General features: G+C 39.5%; 1 protein-coding gene across 4 annotated transcripts in view; it reads right to left on the minus strand.

Moving 5' to 3' along the window:
* The window catches only part of INTS2 (integrator complex subunit 2), a 60,827-nt gene that overhangs the window by 17,285 nt on the left and 21,010 nt on the right, over positions 1–22,532 (minus strand). For all 4 annotated transcript variants that reach the window (XM_023204668.2, XM_023204667.2, XM_023204669.2 and 1 more), the window contains exons 10-16: positions 15,832–15,903; positions 15,633–15,747; positions 13,793–13,861; positions 12,251–12,385; positions 10,009–10,185; positions 8,186–8,294; positions 3,634–3,738 (exon numbers count right to left, since the gene is read on the minus strand). In XM_023204668.2, coding sequence (XP_023060436.2) covers positions 3,634–3,738; positions 8,186–8,294; positions 10,009–10,185; positions 12,251–12,385; positions 13,793–13,861; positions 15,633–15,747; positions 15,832–15,903 — 782 coding nt within the window. The remainder of the gene's footprint in view (positions 1–3,633; positions 3,739–8,185; positions 8,295–10,008; positions 10,186–12,250; positions 12,386–13,792; positions 13,862–15,632; positions 15,748–15,831; positions 15,904–22,532) is intronic.

Genomic DNA, 22,532 nt, shown 5'->3' on the forward strand with positions numbered 1-22,532 from the left:
AAAAAAGAATGATTAGAGCACCACCAGCATCATAAGTTTGGGAAGCTTGTTTCACGTGCAGAATAATGAATACCATCCCAGGTGATGAGATCAGAAGCTGTAGAAGGGAGCCCTAGGAATGTTCACTCCTTGTGCATGCAAACTACAGTTTAAGAACTTGTGTATAGTCATTTGACCAAGGGAAACTGCTTAAATGAAGGTCCCCAAGTAATGTGATAAACAGTGAGCTGGGAACTACTACTCATAAAGAAAGCTTTCACCTTTCTTCTATCCCACCCAACATAATAGTCTCCTAAAGTTGTTTGACATAGCAATGGTTCAAGAGTTGAGGGAAGAGGAAAGAAGAGGAGGAGAAAAGAATGTCTATTTGGGGACTATCATATGTGGTTTGGAAAAGGTCCTACTCAGAAATACTGACAGGCTTCTGTAGAGAACATGCCCTTTCCTCCAACCCTGTTGAGAATCATCGCTATAGATATGGTAAAATTAAAGTTGCCACTTCGAATACTTGAAAGGTCTCAGGTACTTTATGTACATTTTCTCATCTCTCCCTAACATTCATACAAAGTAAGCAATGCCTCCCATTCTACCGTAAGGAACAAACCACAATGAAAGACATGTATTAACATTAACAACTCTAAAGTCACACAGCCAGATATGTCAATCAAAAGAGGCAGTACTGATGATACCCACAACAGGGGGCATTTTATCTTGGTTCCAGAAGTATTAAAGAAGATCAAAAGAAATGGGAAAACTTGTTACCAAATCAAAGCCTTATTTATAACATTTTACCTATACCACAGTTTGACTATTCATGACTATTATGTATAATGTTAATAATGAGAGGCCCGCACGCGATGGCTCATGCCTATAATCCTAGCACTTTGGGAGACTGCAGGAGATGGATCACTTGAGGCCAGGAGTTCAAGACCAGTCTGGCCAACATGGGGAAACCCTGTCACTACTAAAAATACAAAAATTAGCCAGGTGTGGTGGCACACGCCTGTAATCCTGGCTACCTGGGAGGCTGAGGCACAAGAATTGCTTGAACCTGGGATGTGGAGGTTGCAGTGAGCCAAGATCGTGCCACTGCACTCCAGCCTGGGTGACAGAGCAAGACGCTGTCTCAAAAAGAAATTATGACACCATAAAAATGCCTATTTAGTTAATGAATTAACGAAGTACTACTATGCTAAGTGCTTCGCGCATAAGTACCTAATAAATATTGTTGCTACCATATTATTATCATCATTATCAGAACAGTGAGACTACACAGTAGTAGCAGGAATCAAAGTACTTTAGATCTAATTATCCCCTTATTATGCAAATCAAATGATACCACTGCTTAATCCCAGTAGAAAAAATACCCAGTTCCTTTCTCATAGAAACAGCTTAAAATTGATGATTCTGTGTTTGAAAAGACACTGTAACAATCAAAAATGGCGTTACTTAAACATTTAAATTTCTAAATGCATACAGGAGTATATATACAGTTAAAACTATACCAAACCATCACAAAAGACTGCTTACAAAAGTGTAAACTAATCAACATTTCATACTCTTTTCAATAAAGCATATCAATTGTCAAATGCTGTTAAAAATAACATTATTTTGTGGAAACAGATTATACAAAGAAGCCAGGCATGATGGCTCACGCCTGTAATACTAACACGTTGGGAGGCTGAGTAGGGCTCTTCACTTGAGGTCAGGAGTTCGAGACTAGCCTAACCAACATGATGAAACCGTGTCTCTACTTTAAAAAAAAAAAAAAATTATACAAAGATATAAGTAAATAAATGCTGCAGACATCTGGTTAACAACGTCCAGTGAAGGCCATGTTTCTCCTTGAAACCAACCATAATAAAGAGAAAGAAAATTCCAGCCGGACACAGTGGTTCACCTGTAATCCTAGCACTTTGGGAGGCTGACATGGGTGGATTACCTGAGGTCAGGAGTTCAAGACCAGCCTGGCCAACATGGCGAAGTGAAGTCTCCACTAAAAATACAAAAATTAGTTGGGCATAGTGGCGGGTGCCTGTAATCCCAGCTACTCGGGAGGCTGAGACAGGAGAATCACTTGAATCTGGGATACGAAAGTTGAAGTGAGCTGAGATCGCACCCCTGCACTCCAGCCTGTGAGACAAGAGCGAAACTCCTTCTCAAAAAAAAATTAAAAATTCCAACTTAACAGAAAGAAAAACACCCACACTCAAACATTAGAGAGGTATTTAATTAATAAAAATCTCTAGAACATTAGCACGGCATGGTGGCATAGGCCTATAGTCCCGGCTACTAGAGAGGCTGAGGTAGGAGGATGCTTGAGCCCAGGAGTTTGAGGCTACAGTTAGCTATGATCACACCACTGCACTCCAGCCTGGGTAATGTAGTGAGACTCTTTCCCTAAAGATAAAAAAAAAAACCAAAAGAAAAATATCTAATTTCAAAAAACACTACAATATTTCTACTTAACAGGATTTATAGTAAAATATTACAATATGTCCATACTATGGATCATAAAATAATCAGAAACAGTAAGGAAGATCTACCTGTACCGATATGTGAAGATGTTCAAGACTCCAAGAAAAAAAACAAGCCTTGGAAGAGGCAGGGGAGGCTGCGCGTGGTGACTCACTCCTGTAATCCCAGCACTTTGGGAGGTCAAGGTGGGCAGATCACTTGAGACCAGGAGTTCAAGACCAGCCTGGGCAACATAGTGAAACCCTGTCTCTACTAAAAATACATAAATTAGATGGGCATGGTGGCGCATACTGGTAATCCCAGCTATTTGAGTGGCTAAGGCACGAGAATCACTTGAACCCAGGAGGTGGAGGTTACAGTGAGCCAAGATCGTGCCATTGCACTCCAGCCTGGATGACAGAGTGAGCCACTGTCTCAAAAACAAAAACAAACAAAAGAGGCAGTGTACAATACTATTCAGAGTTAAAAAAAAATTTTTTGTTTTACTTCTGTAAGTGTCTGTTAGGTTCAACACAAGAACCTGCTGTTTCTGTAGCTCTAAATTAGTTGAATATCTGCAATTTCTTTTTTTTTTTTTTTTTTTTTTGAGATGGAGTCTCGCTCTTTCGCCCAGGCTGGAGTGCAGTGGCGCATCTCGGCTCACTGCAAGCTCCACCTCCCAGGTTCATGCCATTCTCCTGCCTCAGCCTCCCGAGTAGCTGGGACTACAGGCACCCGCCTGTAGTTTCACCACGCCTGGCTAATTTTTTGTAATTTTTTGTATTTTTTTTACTAGAGACGGGGTTTCACCATGTTAGCTAGGATGGTCTCGATCTCCTGACCTCGTGATCCTCCTGCTTCAGCCTCCCAAAGTGCTGGGATTACAGGCGTGAGCCACCACGCCAGGCCAAATATCTGCAATTTCATACGGTTCAACCTATAGGAGAAAAAAGCCTGAAAATACATACCAACTGCAAATAGCTAGGGTGGCGTTTTAAGGGGCAGGGTAGTTTGCAATAACTGAAATAATAGATTTAGTGAGGGAGGCAAAGAGGAATTTCACTCTTGAACTGTTTGAATTTTTAACATTAAGCACCTATTACACTTCATAACATTACAAACAGTAAGGTTTTTTAAACAATAAACTTTAGCAGTAAAGAGCAAATTAAAACATACCTCCCAACTCCTGCTGTAGCCCTTGAGCCTGTCGAATAAGGAACTTGATAGGAATCTGGTCCATTAAAGAAGAAGAGTACGATTTGGGCTTTCTTTGCATGGCAGCTATCAAAGATAAAAAGTGTAAAATAAATAAAATGTCCAGAAACAACAGAAATCTTAACCTTCAACCCAAATGGAAACAAAAACAAAGTCAAATTACTTTTAATGCAATTAACCTGCGAATATAGCATATAAAAGATGAAGAATCATTAAGAAAACAAGTGGCTACACAGGAAGAATAAGAACATACCTGGAGCAAGATCTGGAAAATGCCCTGAAATTTAAAACTAGACAGAAGAAAATTCATAACAGGTGAGAGAAGCAATGTGCAAAAGTGCCCTACACTAAAAGAACCAACAAGTGAGTCAAGATTTTCCCAAACCTAATTGGGAGATCAAATGTAATCATGAACAGATGGCCTAGAGCTTGATGATTCCAAAGCATCTTACAAAAATAAATTACTTTATTTTATATTTTATTTTATTTATTTTTTGAGCCAGAGTCTCACGCTTTTTGCCCAGGCTAGAGTGCAGTGGCATGATCTCAGCTCACTGCAACCTCCGCCTCCCGGGTTCAAGCAATTCTCCTGCCTCAGCTTCTCAAGTAGATTGGCTGGGATTATAGCCACCCACCACCATGCCTGGCTGATTTTTGTATTTTTAGTAGAGACGGCATTTTGCAATGTTGGCCAGGCTGGTCTTGAACTCCTGACCTCAGGGGATCCAGCCTGCCTCAGCCTCCGAAAGTGCTGGGATTACAGGCATGAGCCACTGGGCCCGGCCAATTTTTTTTTTTTTTTTTTTTGAGACAGAGTCTCACTCTATCACCAGGCTGGAGTGCAGTGGCGCGATATTGGCTCACTGCAACCTCTGCCTCCCAGATTCAAGCGATTCTCCTGCCTCAGCCTCCCGAGTAGCTGGGATTACAGATGCCCACCACCATGCCCATCTAATTTTTTGTATTTTTAGTAGAGATGGGGTTTCACTGTGTAAGCCAGGATGGTCTTGATCTCCTGACCTCGTGATCTACCTGCCTGGGCCTCCCAAAGTGCTGGGATTACAGGCGTGAGCCACAGTGGATTTTATCAAATTATATACAATAGTGGTGATTGACTCTTTTTTTTTCCCCCTGAGAGGAGTCACTGTCACCCAGGCTGGTGTGCAGTGATTCAATCTTGGCTCACTGCAACCTCTGCCTCCTGGGTTTAAGCAATTCTTGTGCCTCAGCCTCCCAAGTAACTGGGACTACAGGTGCCCACCACCACGCCCAACTGTTTGTATTTTTAGTAGAGAAGGGGTTTCACTATGTTGGCCAGGCTGGTCTCAAACTCCCGACTTCAGGTGATCCACTAGCCTCGGCATCCCAAAGTGCATACCTGGCCTCTTTTTAAATTAAGTTAGACAATATGAATTTGACTTCCTTCTCTCACAACTCCTACCTTCAACCAGCCATGTCCACCCTTTTTTTTCTTCTAAGTCCATTTTAATTTCTGTACTTTTGCTGCTATCCTAATTCGGTGCCTACTCACCCTTTGTTTATATATCTTCCATGGTCCACTTTCCCTGCCTCCAATTTAATCCATCCTTCACCCTACGGCCATAGTCTTCTCATTTAAATACAGATTTGGCCACCTTCAGTGAATCCTCAGATCATACAGAGTAAAAGTCCTTGCCAGTCAACACTATCTTTCTCTGTCTCATCTCTACCATATTGTATATGCCTGGCACCCAAAACTCATTCCAAGGTACTTTCCTTTACACCACAGGAATATATGAGAAGCTCAATCAGGGTGTTTGTAGTTTGACAAATGATATACAATATGTTTATTCTCTTATAAACCACAAACAGTAAAGCTCAACTATTTTTCTTTTATTAAGGACAAGAAGTATGTAAGTGCAAGTGTTAGAATAAAGGTTGAGAATCACTGTCTATATAGACCACATATATATCATACACTCTTATTTAGATACGATCTCCCCTTTAAGTTAACAAATTAGCATAGTTTTCCATACTAATCTTTTATGAATTAAGAAAAAATCAGAAGGCAGTTAAAACAATAGTTATAAGATCCAGCAATAGTCAAATCCTGGTTCCAATACTTACTACAATACTTAATACTAACTTAGGGAAGTTACCTAACTTCCTTGTGCCTCAGTGTTCTCCCTTGTAAAATAAACATAACCACCACCTATCTCATAGAATTGTTATGAGGGTTTACATGAGTTAACTACAAGACTTAACCAAAGCCAGGCAAAGTGGCTCACACCTGTAAATCCAGCACTTTGGGAGGCCAAGGTGGGTGGATGACTTGAGGTCAGGAGTTTGAGACCAGCCTCACCAACATGGTAAAACTCTATCTCTACTAAAAATACAAAATTCAGTGGGGCGTGGTAGCGGATGCCTGTAATCCCAGCTACTTGGGAGTCTGAGGCAGGAGGATCACTGGAACCCGGGAGGCAGAAGTTGCAGTGGGCTGACATTGCGCCACTGCACTCCAACCTGGGCAACACAGCAAGCCTCTGTCCCTAAAAAAAAAAAAAAAAGACTAAACTGTATGTGTACAATTAAAAAGCAGAAATTATTTCAGGTTCTTAGGAAGACTTAATACTGCAAAGAAGTAAATTCTCTCCAAATTAATCTGTAAGTTTAACATAATTCTTATCAAAATCTCAATATAATTTTCATTTGTGAAATTTAATAAAATTATTATAAAGTTCACAGAAAAGATTAAATATGTGAGAATATACAGAAATTCCAAACAAGAAATGTATCAATCAAAGGCACAGAAAATGTCAAACATAAAAAAGAAAATCCAGGCCAGGCATGGTGGCTCACACCTGTAATCCCAGCACTTTGAGAGGCTGAGGTGTGTGGATCACTTGAGGTCTGGAGTTCAAGACCAGCCTGGCCAGCACAGTGAAACCCCATCTCCACTACAAATACGAAAATTAGCCAGGCATGGTAGCATGCACCTGTAACCCCAGCTACTCAGGAGGCTGAAGCAGAAGAACTGTTTGAACCCAAGAGGTGCAGGTTGCAGTGAGCCAAGATCGCACCACTGCATTCCAGCCTGGGTGACGGAGTGAGACTTTTGTCTCAAAAAAGAAAGAAAAACAAATTAAAAACTACACACAAAGGTCAGGAGGATCGCTCACACCTGTAATCCCAGCACTTTGTGAGGCAAAGCCAGGAGGACTGCTCGAGCCCAGGAGTTTGAGACCAGCCTGGCAACATGGCAAATCCCATCTCTACAAAAAACTTAAAAAATCAGCCAGGCATGGTAGTGTCCACCTGTGGTCCCAGTTACACGGGAGGCTGAGGCAGGAATTCCTTGAGCCCCAGAGATCAAGGCTACACTGAGCCATGTTCGTGCCACTGCACTCCAGCCTGGGTGATAGAGTCAGACCCTGCCTCGAAAAACAAATAGATGGAATGAAATGAACTATACACATGTAGAAAGTCTAAACACAGGTAAACCTTTTTCAAATACAGGAAAAAATACCACTTTACATTGATATGTGCATGCTAAAACTGACCTTCTGATATCACGTGAAGTAACTTAAGTTTCAAAGCCCATTTCAGTGACATCCTCTGTGTGCATGTGCGTGTGTGTGTGCGTGTGCGTGTGTGTGTGCGTGTGCGTGTGTGTGTAGAGATGGGCATCTTGCTGTTTCCCAGGCTGGTGTCAAACTCTGAGCACAAGTGACCATCCCATCTCAGCTTCCCAAAGTACCGAAGCACTGAGATTACAGGGAATGAGCTACCATGCCCAGCCCAAAGTTAACAGCAAAATGAAACCCTTCTAGTTTTTTTTTTTTTCTTTAGAGACAGAGTCTCACTCTGTCCACCAGGCTGGAGTGCAATGGCACAATCTCGGTTCACTGCAACTTCCGCATCTGGGTTCAAGCAATTCTCCTGCCTCAACCTCCTGAGTAGCTGGGATTATAGGCATGAGCCACCACGCCTGGCTAATTTTTGTATTTTTAGTAGAGACAGGGTTCCGCCATGTTGACCAGACTGGTCTCGAACTCCTGACCTCAAGTGATATGCCCACCTCGGCCTCCCAAAGTGCTAGGATTACAGGCGTAAGCCGCCTCACCTGGCCTTTTCTATTGTTTTTGATTAGGTTGTTACTATTCATACTAACGGAAGGAAGACCAGGCAAAGACTCAAATCAAGAGAAAAAAATTCAGTTACAGCTCCATCGTGTGTATCTTTTAAATTTATATTTAGTGAACAAGACCTATACAATTGTTAAAATACAGGCAATTCTGTTATCTATTCATTTAGCCTCCTATAAGGAGGACTGGGCCATAAATCATGGTTATGTACCCCAACATGCATGATTTATGTATCAAATATACAATGCCCACATTGCAAAGATTATAAAATGATACTAGAGTCTGTTAGAATATTGCCCTTCTTTTATCAAAAAACAGTTTGGAAAGTAACAAAATGCAAGCTAATAAAATACACTATCACTAGAACCACTCCTCTATGTATAACTTACCTAAAGTCTTTGTGTTTGCTAGAAGAGCCTCCTCATAAGACAGTATATAGTAGAGCACCAAAAGCTGTGCTGTGATACTGAAACGCTGATTAAGGCGGATGTTGTCACCCTGGAGGAAATATTACGAATACTCTGAAATACTCTGAATTTCATGAGTGATTTTTTTTTTCTTGATAGTAAAAGAATCAAAATAGATTATTCAGCATTGCTGCTCCTAACTCAGGTAAAAGAGGAGAAATGTTGCTGTGTGTGTATTAAACTCAAAAAAACAACATGAAATCTGAGATGGTATGAGAGATGAAAGGCAATATGCTTAAGTGGTCTTTAAGTAAGACAAAGAAAAGACTTCAGCTACTACTCAATAGCAAACCCATCAGGCTGCTTCTGAAAGACAGGAGTCCCAAGTATTATATGAAATTACCATGAGAAAGTAACTCCTAAATAAGACAATGTATACTTAATTATATTTGTGAAAAATGCAACTGTTTTTCCCTTCTAACAAACTGGGGAAAAAATACTTTCATCAAATTTTCCCTAAATGAGCCAGGAGTGGTGGCTCATGCCTATAATCCCAGCACTTTGGGAGGCCGAAGCAGGCGGATCACCTGAGATCAGGAGTTGGAGATCAGCCTGGCCAACATAGTAAAACCCTGTCTCTATTAAAAACATAAACATTAGCCAGGTGTGGTGGCAGGTGCCTATAATCCCAGCTACTCGAGAGACTGAGGCATGAGAATCACTTGAACCAAGGAGGCGGTTTGCAGTGAGCTGAGATCGTGCCACTGCACTCCAGTCTGGGCAACAGAGTGAGACTCTGTCTCAAAAACAAAACAAAACAAAACAAAGTTCACGCTAAATGAATGTAGGTATATCTTAGATTCCCAGGATGCTAAACAAACCTATGTTGAATATCTTGAAATCCCACACAGTACTTGATCAAACACACAATCTCCAGGGCACCCTTTAGATTTTAAAGTGAAACTTAAAAAAAAATTATTGGCCGGGCGCAGTGGCTCACACCTGTAATCCCAACACTTTGGGAGGCCAAGGCGGGAGGATCACTTGAGGTCAGGAGTTCAAGACCAGCCTGGACAATATGATGAAATCCCATCTTTACTAAAAATACAAAAATTAGCCAGTTGTGGTGGCGCATGCCTGCAGTCCCAGCTACTCAGGAGGCTGAAGCAGGAGAATCATTTGAACTCAGGAAGCGGAGGTTGTAGTGAGCTGAGATTGCCCATTGCACTCCAGCCTGGGCATCACAGTGAGACTCCAGTCTCAAAAAAAAAAAAAAAATCCAGGCACAGTGACTCACACCTGTAATCCCAGCACTTTGGGAGGCTGAGGCAGGTAGATCACCTGAGGTCAGGAGTTCAAGACCACCCTGGACAACATGGTGAAACCCTGTCTCTACTTAAAATACAAAACATTAGCTGGGCGTTGTGGCAGACGCCTGTAATCCCAGCTACTCGGGAGGGTGAGACAGGAGAATCATTTGAACCCGGGAGGCGGAGGTTGCAGGGTGGCGGAGGTTGCAGGGTGGTGGAGGTTGCAGTGAGCCAAGATCGTGCCATTGCACTCCAGCCTGGGCAAGAAGAGTGAAACTCCATCTCCAGAAAAAAATTCTCACACAAGTGCCTGTTTAGCAAACTAGTTGGAACTAATACCATTCTTTTCATTTTTACAGGTGATCTAAGGAAATTTAATCTAATTTTAAATTCAGAACTACCTAAAAGTCCTCTGATAGGAAAATAAAAATATGGGATAAGTAAGAAGAACTAAAAGAAAAATAAGTTAATAGATATAAAGAACAACGATTTTACCCCAGTGACTCCTTGGAAAATATTGAGTATCTCCTGTTCTGTGACTGGCTGATTTGTGGCTTCTGGATTAGATTTCGATGCAGGAGTAAGTATAGAATTTATGTACACATCAATCAAAGGAAGTAATTGAGGATGAAGTGGAGTAGAGGTTTCACACAGCTGTCTGTAAATCCAATCCTAAGAAAGAATGTTATAGACACTGAATTGTGGCAAAAAGAAAAACCAAGCAAAATTATAAAAGTACATACAGTTTTACATGAATTATGAATCAGTAAAATTCACTATTAACTTTTGGCAGTTCCAAATATATTATCTAGTATCATAACTGTCTTTGATTTTAAAATATGAACTACCTTTATATCTGTATCATCTTAGGTGCACTGTCCACTGGAAGCTTGCCTTTGGGTTTAATCTATTAGTTTTTAAGTAGTGGGAAAAACATTTTAAGTCCCTACCATATCTGTATTTAGAGCACCATGTGTGGCGTCATGGGAGAGCTCACATTAGATAGGAATTTGGAGAGAGAGAGATAGGTCCTTCACAGCAAACCCTCAGATAGACTAAGAAAGTGTCTCTGACAAGCACTTACAGGAGACTATCACTTAACTATCATTGGATGGAGGACATGTAAAATGTTGGGTGTGCATTTGAACTCTTAATTCTTAGCTATTTTACTTGCTAAAAATATAAAGCAGCAGAAGATACAATCTAGCTGGGAAATAATTTCACTAAATCACAAAAAACAAGGGACAATTAAAAGTGATATATCATGCATATATTATTCACTGTTCTTTGTAAATAAAAGAGCCTCTGAAAAAGTTTCAGATTACTTTACCTCCTGGGTCTCAACCTTCTCTTTAGAGGCCCTTTTAACTGTTAGATATAGCCAACTAAGACAAATCAAAACATATCGAAATCATAAGTTAGGTGTGAGGTGTCCTTGTGGCAAATCGACAAATACTAGTCATGGCAACTTCCCCAATTTGTAAAACAAAACCAGGCCCATTGCAGTGGCTCACACCTGTAATCCCATTTCAGGAGGCCAAAGGAGGAGAATTGCTTAGGACCAGGAGTTCAAGACCAGACCAGCCTGGGCAACATAGCGAGACCCCGTCTCTACAAAAAAGGCTTTTTAAAGCTGGGTGTAAGACCAGGCACAGTGGCTCATGCCTGTAATCCCAGCACTGTGGGAGGCCGAGGTGAGTGGATCACCTCATGTCAGGAGTCTGAGACCAGCCTGGCCAACATGGTGAAACCCTGTCTCTACTAAAAATTGAAAAAAAAAAAAATTAGCCGGGCGTGGTGGCAGGAGCCTATAATACCAGCTACTCAGAGGCAGAGGCAGGGGAATCACTTGAACCTGGGAGGCGGAGGTTGCAGTGAGCCGAGATAGCACCACTGCACTCCAGCTTGGGTGACAGAGTGAGACTCTGTCTCAAAAAAAAAAAAAAGCCAGGAGTGGTGGCTCATACCCATAGTCCCAGCCACTTAGGAGGCTGTGGCAGGAGGAGTGCTTGAGCCCAGGAATTTGAAGTTACAGTGAGCTATGACAGCCTGGGCGACAGAGTGAGACTTGTCTTTAAAAAATAAATAAATAAATTAGAAAATGGAAGTTTCAAAGTTTTAATGAAATAGGCATGTGCCACTATTGAGAACTTAAATGGAGTATTATGCATTTTGAAAATAATCTTACATTGTTTTAAAAATCTGAAATTACTGTATTATAATTATATAATTATAATTACTATACCTAATTACTACACTTATATAAATGACCAGTAACTTAATACCACACATTTCCCACACAAAACCCATAATAAAGGCCTACAAACTGAAATACAAGTAACTGGGGAGAAAGCATTAATTTAGGTTGTTCTTTGAAATATAAATGTAGGCCAGGCACAGTGGCTCACATCTGTAATCCCAGCACTTTGGAAGGCCGAGACGGGCATATCACTTGAGGTCAGGAGTTCGACACCAATCAGCCAATGCAGTGAAACCCTGTCTCTACTAAAAATACAAAAATTAGCTGGGCGTGGTGGCACACACCTATAGTCCCAGCTACCTGGGAGACTGAGGCAGGAGAATCGCTTTAACCCAGGAGGCAGAGGTTACAGTGAGCCAAGACTGTACCACTGCACTCCAGCCTGGGTGACTGAGCAAGACTCCACCTCAAAAGAAAATATATATATAAATGTAGGGGCATGCTTTTATGTTATTTGTTTTATTTGTAGGGGCATACTTTTATTGACACTTTGTGCTTGGTAAAGGAACGACTCCTGAGAAGCTGGTAAATACAATGAATAGGCAAAAATCCAGTAATGTTGGCACTCAGGTTGCTGGTGACAGGGACCCGAACTGCATGAGCTGTGACAACCTAAAAGGGAAAAATAGTATTAGTAATATAAAGAACTAAATATAAAATTATTTTGAAAGAGAGATAAGTAGACTGTCAACACCTAATATAAGTGTGGTCCCTAGAAATGAATGATGACAATAAATTATTACGTTTTAATTATCTTTGAATGCTGAGGAAACGTACATTTAGGGATTTATATAATTCCCTAATTTTTTGTTTTTAAACACAGATACATACACAGTGGTGTGATAAGGTAAAATAAATAAATAAATAAAAATTTGAAGCATACAATCTGGGCTCAATGACTTTGAAGAAGTCACTTTATCTTCTGAATCTTTTTCACATCTACAAAACAGGACACTACCATACTGCCTCAAAGCATTGTTATGAGGGGGAAAATATTCTTTTTGGAAAAACATCATATGAACTATAAAGCACCACATAAATATACCCAGAAATATTTATTATCAATATGTCATGCATAGGCTCTAATTGTCTTTTAAAGACCCTCCTCAAAGTTGTCGTCCAACTGGTTCAAATTTAAAGACAAAAAATAACTTATGATTCTCCCACATGCTGTGTGACTATTTGTAATTTAGGAGTATATGTGTGTATGCGTGTTGAGGGTGGGAGGGATAGTAAAATATAGAAATAAAGATATTAATAGCCATAAAAAAGCAACAACTGGCTGGGCACAGTGGCTCATGCTTGTAACCCCAGCACTCTGGGAGGCCGAGGTGGGTGGATCATCTAAGGTCAGGAGTTCAAGACCAGCCTGGCCAACATGGTGAAACCCCATTTCTACTAAAAATACAAAAATTAGCTGGGCGTGGTGGTGGACACCTGTTAATCCCAGCTACTTGGGAGGCTGAGGCAGGAGAATTGCTCCAACCCAGGAGGCAGAGGTTGCAGTGAGCTATGATCGTACCACTGTATACTAGCCTGGGGGACAGAGTGAGATAAAAAAGAAATGAAAAAAATCCTTAGGCTTATCCATGGACAAAAGTGCTAAGGCTAAAGAAGAACATGTTAAGTATAAGAAATTTAGACTCTAGCCTGTAATCTCGTTAGAAATTAATTTTACAGCCTAAAGGTTTAAATAGGTCTTTATCTTTCTCTAGACACATTAAAACAATTACCTCTTGAGATGCCCGATCATCAGCATCTAAGAGTATTCTCCTAAGTATCTACTCAGTCTCCAAAAATACATACATTCAAAAGATGCTTTGCTATGTTATGACTAGTTTTAAAAGTGTATTTTAAATGGATTATTTTTAAACAAAGTTTCAATGATGAAATAAATCATCATGAGTGATTAAAAAGAAAAAAGACCATATTACTTTCTTAAGGTAAGACACACAAGTTTTCTCCCAAAGAATATTGTAAAAGAAAGTTAAGTAAGCACCCAAGAATAAAAAGAAATACCTGCTCAGTAAAAATTTCCTGTGTGAAGATCGTCTTCATCCTGCTCAAGGAGCTTGGCTTAATTACAATCTAAAATTACCAAAAGAATTCCAACAGTATGTAAAAATATATGAAACACAATTTATTCTAGGAAACTTACCTAAAATGGCTGTGATACACATAAATGTTCAAATGTTCAAGTACTCTACTCTGTTTTAGAAGTGCCTTCTCAAACCCAACATTAAAGTGTTAATACTCAGAAACAGGACCAATATAGAAAGCACTTAATAAATACTATTAATGGCATTTTCAGTCGGTTGGGGAAAACAGATTATTTACTACATGGAGCTGGGATAGCTGCCCCTCTGTGAGGACAAGACAAACGTGTGTGTGTGTGTGTGTGTGTGTGTGTGTGTGTGTGTGTGTCTGCATATACACATATATGCACACACATATATATGTATATATAGACACACATACACTTTTTGCACATATCACACCATACACCAAAAGAAACTCCAAGTAGACTAAATGTTTAAATGTAAAACATGAAACCACCAAAAAAAACTAGAAGAAAATGTAAGTGATCATTTATATAAACCCAAGAAAGGAAAACATTTCTAAGCATAAGAGCAAAATAGAAACCACAAAAATAACATTTAATATACTACATAAAAATAATAATGATGATAATTTCCACATGGCAAAGTTAAATGGCAAAAAAGATTGGAAAAAGTCCATTATAACATGTTGAACTCTCCACTTTTAAAGATACTATAAGATATGTCACTGATTTAATATTACAGCAGCTTTTCAAGAAAAAAAGTAGGAGTTGGAACACTACCACTTTCATATTACATGTCAACTGTAAAATGAATCCCAATTTCAACATTGGGCAAAATATATGTCTTGAAATATATGAAGATGTATGAGGCATAATGATGTATCTTTCCTTTTGAAACAGTGAAAGAAAAAAATAAATCAAAGTCCCTACAGGAAAATTAGGATACTGATAAGCGTTTTACAAAAGAAATAAACCAGCCAAAACACATAGATTTTAAATACTAAAGTTTCACTAGTAATCAAAGAAATTCAAACTAGGTGATACCACTGTTCATCAACCAAATTTGCAAAGATTAAAAAAAAATAGTAATGCTCAGTCATGTGAAAGTTTAGGAAAATAGGAGTTCTTACTCACTACTGGTAACAGTTAATTAAGCTGATACAATCTTTCTAAAAGATAATATGGCAGTACTCTTGAAAAACCTTAACATAGCCATACTTTTTCCTTAGCAATTACCTTCTAGAAATTTATCTTAAGAAAATGATCCAACAGGTGTATGATCCAACATGTGAGTGCCTATGTGTGTATTTACATAAACAAGGATATTCCTCTAAGTGTTATACTGAAACTAGAAAATCTACATGGGAAATAATAAAGGACCCAGTAAGAAGATCAAACAATGGACTATAACACAATGCAGCCATTAAAAATTATACCGTATTATAATATTTATTGACATGAGTAAATGCTCATCATATATTAGTTTTTTTAAATCACCAAATATATATGCCACTTTAAAGAAAGAACAGACATCAGAATATTAATAGTAGTATACTAGGTATCTCTGAATCATGGAATTATAAGATATCTTTCCCTTTTCTGTGCTTGCCAAGGTTTTTGCATGAGTATCTATTATTTTAGTAAATAAAGGTTTCAAAATGCATTTTTTTCTAAGCCCTCCTGATAAAACTTCTATTAAACAATTAAAATTACTTAAAACAATCTATTTACACAGCAACAAAATGTCCATCTTAGAAACATCTTTCTGTTTTTAGAAAGAAGTTAAAAGAAAATTACCTTCATCCCCAAAGTGGAACAGACCAAGTCAATGATAGCACTAAGCTGGTTGCTGTGAAAGTACATAGCCACCAATAATAGCATCTCCCCAAAAGAAGCAGAGACGCCTGACGTACTGTCAAAACAAAATAGGAAATATGAATTTTCCAAAGAGAGAAGAAGAAAAGCTTTCTCAACTAACTAAATCAAATTATCTTACCTCTCAAAATATGCTTCTTCTTTTATCATCCAACTTAGCCACACCACCATCAGCTGCTCCTGTTCAGGTGTACTACAAAATATACCAGAATGTCACTGGTTTAAATTAGATATTCTAGTATATGAATAAAATGCATTCTGAAGTTATTTTTGGTAGAAATTATTTTTCCTGCCCTATTTTCAAGTATCAAGTCAAATTAATGGCTTGCTGAATTGGGCCATTAATTTTCATTGAGGTATGAAGTAATTCTAGAGCTCAAGAATGAGGACCTTTGCTTTTTTCATGGAACCCCTCTCAAAGTCTTAGTTGCTGCCTTCACAGGTTGAAAAGAGTAAGCTTCCTCACATTCCTCAGAAAACAAAGGCCCCTTGGGATTAACCTGTTAAACCAACTATACAACAGCTGATATTTATTTCATATAGAAAAAAATCTAGTGTTAACACTTAAGCATCAAAATATCACAAACTGAGTGCCAAACAGTAATAAGCAGTCCATCTTCTGGGAAAATGAAATTTAATTTATAGAAACCTTATGAGTAGATCTCAAAGTTACAGAGAAACAAATGATCACTAATCATGGAAAAAAAGGCAGTCACGGGCTTACCAGATATGAAAAATGGCTATAAAAATACAATGACTTTTTTTTGAGACAATGTCTTGCTCTGTTGCCCAGGCTGGAGTGCAGTGGAGCAATCATAGCTCACTATAGCCTCAACCACCCAGGCTCAAGTGATCCTCCCACCGCAGCCTCCCAAGTAGCTGGGACTACAGGCATGCGCCAATGCATTCAGCTAATATTTTTTATTTTTAGTAGAGGGGAGGTCTCACTATGTTGCCCAGTCTGGTCTTGAACTCTTGAGCTCAAGTGATATTCCTGCCTAAGCCTCCCAAAGTGCTGGCATTATAGAGGCGAGCCACCATGCCTAGCCTAACAATGACTTTTTAAAGGGAATTCCTAAATTTTGAGATGGAGTTTCACTCTTGTTGCTCAGGCTGGAGTGCAGTGGTACAATCTCAGCTCACTGCAACTCCGCCTCCCGGGTTCAAGCGATTCTCCTGCCTCAGTCTCCCGAGTAGCTGGGATTACAGGCGTCTGCCACCACATCTGGCTAATTTTTGTATTTTTAGTAGAGATGGGGTTTCACCCTGTTGACCAGGTTGGTCTCAAACCCCTGACTTCAGGTGATCCACCCGCCTCGGCCTCCCAAAGTGCTGCGAATACAGGCCTGAGCCGCCGCACCCAGTCTAAATTTTAATTGATAAGTACAAGCTGACGTTGACTTCTGAAAAATTTTTCACCAATCTCTTTCTACTTCAGTGCAGTAAAAATAGATGCAACAAAAGCAAATGAAAAGTATGCTGCTTCTATTACCAAAAGCTAAGAAAATAAAAAAGGTCATCTCAACTATACCTAAACCATATAACAAGTAAGTAATAAAGTGTTATGTAGTAGAAAGATGATAGCCTTTACAGCCTGCCACACCCGAATGAGAATCCCATCTCTGCTAATTACTGTAGTGTGATCTTGAAGAAGAAACACAAATAATCTTTCTTTTTCTTTTTCACTGTAGTTCTAAAATGTTAAGAACTTCTTTTTTTTTTTTTTTTTTTTTTTTTTTTCAGAAGAAGTTTCGGTCTTGTTGCCCAGGCTGGAGTGCAATGACACGATCTTGGATCCTTGCAACCTCCACCTCCCACATACAAAAGATTCTTCTGCCTCAGCATCCCGAGTAGCTGGGATTACAGGCGCCCACCACCACACCCGGCTAATTTTTTATATTTTTAGTAGAGACAGGGTTTCACCATGTTGGCCAGGCTGGTCTCGAATTCCTGACCTTTAGGTGATCCACCCACCATGGCCTCCCAAAGTGCTGGGATTACAGGCATGACCCACTGGGCCTGGCCTATCTTAAGAACTTTTAAATATCTTTCTAAACATTAGTTCTTCTATCTATAAGTTATGGACAAAAATACCTTATGAGGCTGGGCAAAGTGGCTCTCGCCTGTAATCCCAGCAATTTGGGAGGCCAAGGCAGGAGGATAGCTTGAGCCCAGGAGTTCAAGACCAGCTTGAGCAACAAAGTGAGATCCCATCTCTACAAAAGAATTTAAAAATTAGACAGGCATGGTGGCACATGTTTGTAGTCCCAGCTACAAGGGAGGCTGAGACGGGAGAATCTCTTGAGCCCAAGAGGCCGAGCTTGCGGCGAGCCCTGATCGTGCCACTAGACTCCAGCCGGCACAACAAAGCAAGATCCTATCTAAAAAAAAAAAAAAAAAAATACTTTATAAGAGTAATGAGGATTTGAGATAATGTTTAGAAAGTACTTCAAGTAAAAGGAAAAGAAAGAATTCATGTACCTAATTTTACACCATCCTGAAACTCCATTAAAACTACATTAAGGTTTTCTTAAAAGGCATAAACACATAAGATATTGAGGAGAGACAACACCACAAAATACTGGAAGCTAGAGAACATAAAGATAAGTGGAAACTGACTTAGCAGACCTGAGGAAGCAAAATGTTAAACTGATAGAAGAGAAAACCCATCCATTTTACACCACAGAATTCCCAAAGAGCTCAAGCTACTCCAGGCAGTTCTGGGACCGAGAGTCAAGACAGACAAAAATTAAGTGGCTGACATTCTATATAAGTAGTAGGACTCCAAATCACCTCCTGCATTCTGCACAACTAGAAGAATACCCTTCCCTCAGTAGAGAGAAAACTGGAGATTTATTGTCTGGAGGTGGTAAAATCATGCATCTGAAATAAGGGAAACCAGGTATATCTGTAGCACCATTCTGAAAGTAGCAGAATTAAGTAAATGATTATACTGCAGGCTGATACCTACCAACACTCAACCCTTACTCTTTAACTTTATTTATGGGTTTCTGTATAGGCCTTCCCTCTCCAGGCGAGACAATAATCTTTAGAACTCTGATCAGACCAAGAGTTTCCCAAAGACCCACTTATGGGTCTTTTAGAACCTCCCATATTAGAGGTTCTAATATGCTTTTTCATTTCCTAGTCTTAAACGTGAACAATCAGCCAGGCGTGGCGGCTCACACCTGTAATGCCAGCACTTTGGGAGGCCAAGGCAGGCAGATCACCTAAGGTCAGGAGTTCAAGACCAGCCTGACCAACATGGAGAAATCCCATCTCTACTAAAAATAACTTAGCTGGGCGTGGTAGCATATGCCTATAATCTTAGCTGGGTGGGGTAGCGTATGCCTATAATCCCAGCTACTTAGCTGGGCGTGGTAGCATATGCCTATAACTTAGCTGGGCGTGGTAGCGTATGCCTATAAAAACTTAGCTGGGCGTGGTAGTGTATGCCTATAATCCCAGCTACTCGGGAGGCTGACGCAGGAGAATCACTTGAACCCAGGAGGCAGAGGTTGTGGTAAGCTGAGATCACGCCATTGCACTCCAGTCTGGCAGCCTGGGCAACAAGAGCAAAACTCCATCTCACAATATATATTATATATATATATGTGTGTGTGTGTGTGAACAAAATATATATATATGTGAACAAAATATGTGTGTATACATATATATGTGAACAATCAATAAATATTGGTTGGGTGCAGTGACTCACACCTGTAGTTGTAGCACTTTGGGAGGCAAAGGCAGGAGGATCACCTTAGGCCAGGAATTCAAGCTCAGCCTGGGCAACAAAAGTGAGACCCCATCCCTACAAAAAACTTTTAAAAATAAGCCAGGTGTGGTGGCCCACACTAGCCACTTGGGAGTCTGAGGTAGGAGGACCCGTTGAGCCCAGAAGTTCAAAGCTGTAATCAGTTATGATTGTACCACTGCATTTGCCCTGGGCAACAGAGAGAGACCCATCTCTAAATAAATAAATAAAACGAAAGTTAAAATAATAAGAAATATTAAGTATCTGAGAAAAGCATCTAACTTAAAAAATAGAGACCAAAAAAAGGCAGGGAAAAAAGCAACCTAGAGAAAGAAGCAATACAAATAATAAAATATCTTCAAAATCAGTATGACTAATATCAAAGAAATTATGCTATCATGAACCAATACATACTATAAAGAAGAAATATTCAGAGAGCCAAAAAAAAAAAGGGCTCTTAGAAATTAAAGACTGAGTAGGAATTGAAGATAAAGTTAAAGACAAATCCTAAAAGGTAGAATGATTTCTTTTTTTTTTTTTTAAGCTCTTTCACCCAGGCTGTAGTGCTATGGCACAATCATAGCTCACTGTAACCTTGAACTCCTGGGTTCAAGTGATCCTTCTGCTTCAACCTCCCAAATAGCTGGGACTAAGGCATGTCCCACTACCCCTGGAGAATTTTTTTTTTTAAAGACAGTGTCTTGCTATGTTGCCCAGGCTAGTCTCAAACTCACGGCCTGAAACAATCCTCCGACCTCAGCCTCTCAAAGCACTGGGTTTACAGGTGTGAGCCACTGCACCTGGCCTTAAAATGAGCAAGTTATTTTTAGAGTGCTGAACAGGTTCTAAAATTCTATTGTGGTGGTGGTTGCACAATTATATACACTAAAAACCACTCAATTGTACACTCTAAGTGGGTAAATCTTACGATATGTAAATTACATCTCAATAAAGCTGTTTTCTAAAAAGTAGAACAAGATGAGGGGAAGGAAAAGAGGAAAGGATAAGAAAATACGACAATCATTTCAAATTCCAAATAAAAGGAGGTTTTAGACAGAGAACATGCAAGAAGAAAACATTACCAACAAATTAATTCAGGAAAATTTTCTAGAATTGAGGGACATGAGTTTCCAGGTTCAGAGTGCTTACTGAATGCCTAGGACAATAGTCAAAAAGAGACTCAGACTAAGGCATATCAACCAGAAATTTCAAAACCTTAGAGATAAAAAGCGAATCCTACAAGTTTCCATATTAAAAACAAATAGGCCGCACAAAGGACCAGGAACCAGAATGTCAGACTTCCTGACAACACTAGAAGTTAGAAGACAAAGAAGCAACACCTTCAAAGTCCTGAAAGGAAATTATTCCCAAGTAAGAATTCCATACCCCATCAAACTATCAATCAGATGTTCACGTAGGACAAAGATATTTTAAGAAATATCCAGTCTCAAAAAGAATTTACTTCACACATACCCATTCAGAAACAGCAAAATGGTCAGGCACAGTGGCTGATGCTGTTAATCCCAGCACTGTGGGAAGCTGAGGCAGGTGGATCACCTGAGGTCAGGAGTTCGAGACCAGCCTAGCCAACATAGTGAAACCCCGTCTCTACTAAAAATACAAAAATTAGCTGGGAATGGTGGTGGTCGCCTGTAATCCCAGATACTCGGGAGGCTAAAACAGGAGAATCACTTGAACCTGAGTGGCAGAGGTTGCAGTGAGCCGAGATCATGCCATTGTACTCCAGTTGCACGAAAAGAGTGAAACTCATCTCAAAAAAAAAAAAAAGCAGTAGCAGCAAAATGAGGAAGCAATGAAAAAAGATGATGACATGATCACAGCTCAAACAAATGAAAGGATAGGTTTTCTTTTTAATTTTTTTTTTTTTTTAAACGAAGACAGGAGTCTCACTATGTTGCCCAGGCTGGCCTCAAACTTGTAGCCTCAAGCAATCCTCCGGCCTCAACCTCCCGAGTAGCTGGGACTACAGATGTGAGCCACCATGCCCAGCTAAGATGATGACATAAGATATAAGAAACAGGAGATCCAACAAAAGGAAAAGGAGAGACGAAGCAAGTCTCCAAAATGATGGTGAAGGTCAATCCCAGGATGAGAGCTTTGTACTAACAGGTATAGCTGGTAACCATTCCAGACCAAAATGCTCCTGAAGAAATCTCCTGAAGAAGATGAAACTCATAGACTATCTAATGAGTCAAAACATCTGGACAGAAGATTTAGGCTGGCAGAGAGTTTGAGGTTACATGAATGGGACATATAACACCAAGAAAGTTAAAAGCAAAAAACAAAAACACAGGATAAATATTAATCAAAAAAAAAAAAAACTTTTACAAGGCAGTAAAAAAAAATCATATACTACATGGTTGAGTTCTCAGCGCTTATATAATCGTAAAAACTATATATTGATCTAATCTGAATTATTATAAACATACTAGGAGAATGACAGGATAGGAAGGATATGTATGGATGTGTTTAGGACAGGGAGAAAAAAGAGAACTAATTTCTCATCTTTCATACTAGGAACTCAATAAAAAATACCTAAAAGCAAAAATCAAGGGGTATCAAATACAAACATGTTATTATAGATGTAGCAGTAAAACACAAAATAAACAGTTAAAAGAATTGAAAGACACTGCCTCTAAGAAAGGTGAAATAGGAAGAAGAGAAGGAAGGAAGGACTGCTATTAGCCTTAACAAATCTTGAAGAACTATTTTGACTCCTTTAAACAATGTACATATAAAACTTTAATAAAAGATAAATAAAATCAATCAGATGTTACTGATACCCTTATATTAAAAAAACACAAATAACCTGGACCCAGTGGCGTGTACCTGTAGTCCCAGCTACTTGGGAGGCTGAGTCAGGAGGATTACTTGAGGCCAGGAGTTCAAGGCTGCAGTGCGCTATGATCACACCCCTGAATAGCCACTGTACTCCAGCCTGGGCAACAAAGCAAGACCCCTTCTCTTAAAAATTGAAAAAAAAAAAAACAAAACAAAACTACAACTGTCCATGCCTAGACCAGCTTTTGTAGAAAGCTCTTATC

This window comes from Piliocolobus tephrosceles, chromosome 16, assembly GCF_002776525.5.
Source record: "Piliocolobus tephrosceles isolate RC106 chromosome 16, ASM277652v3, whole genome shotgun sequence".
Taxonomy (NCBI): Eukaryota; Metazoa; Chordata; class Mammalia; order Primates; family Cercopithecidae; genus Piliocolobus; species Piliocolobus tephrosceles.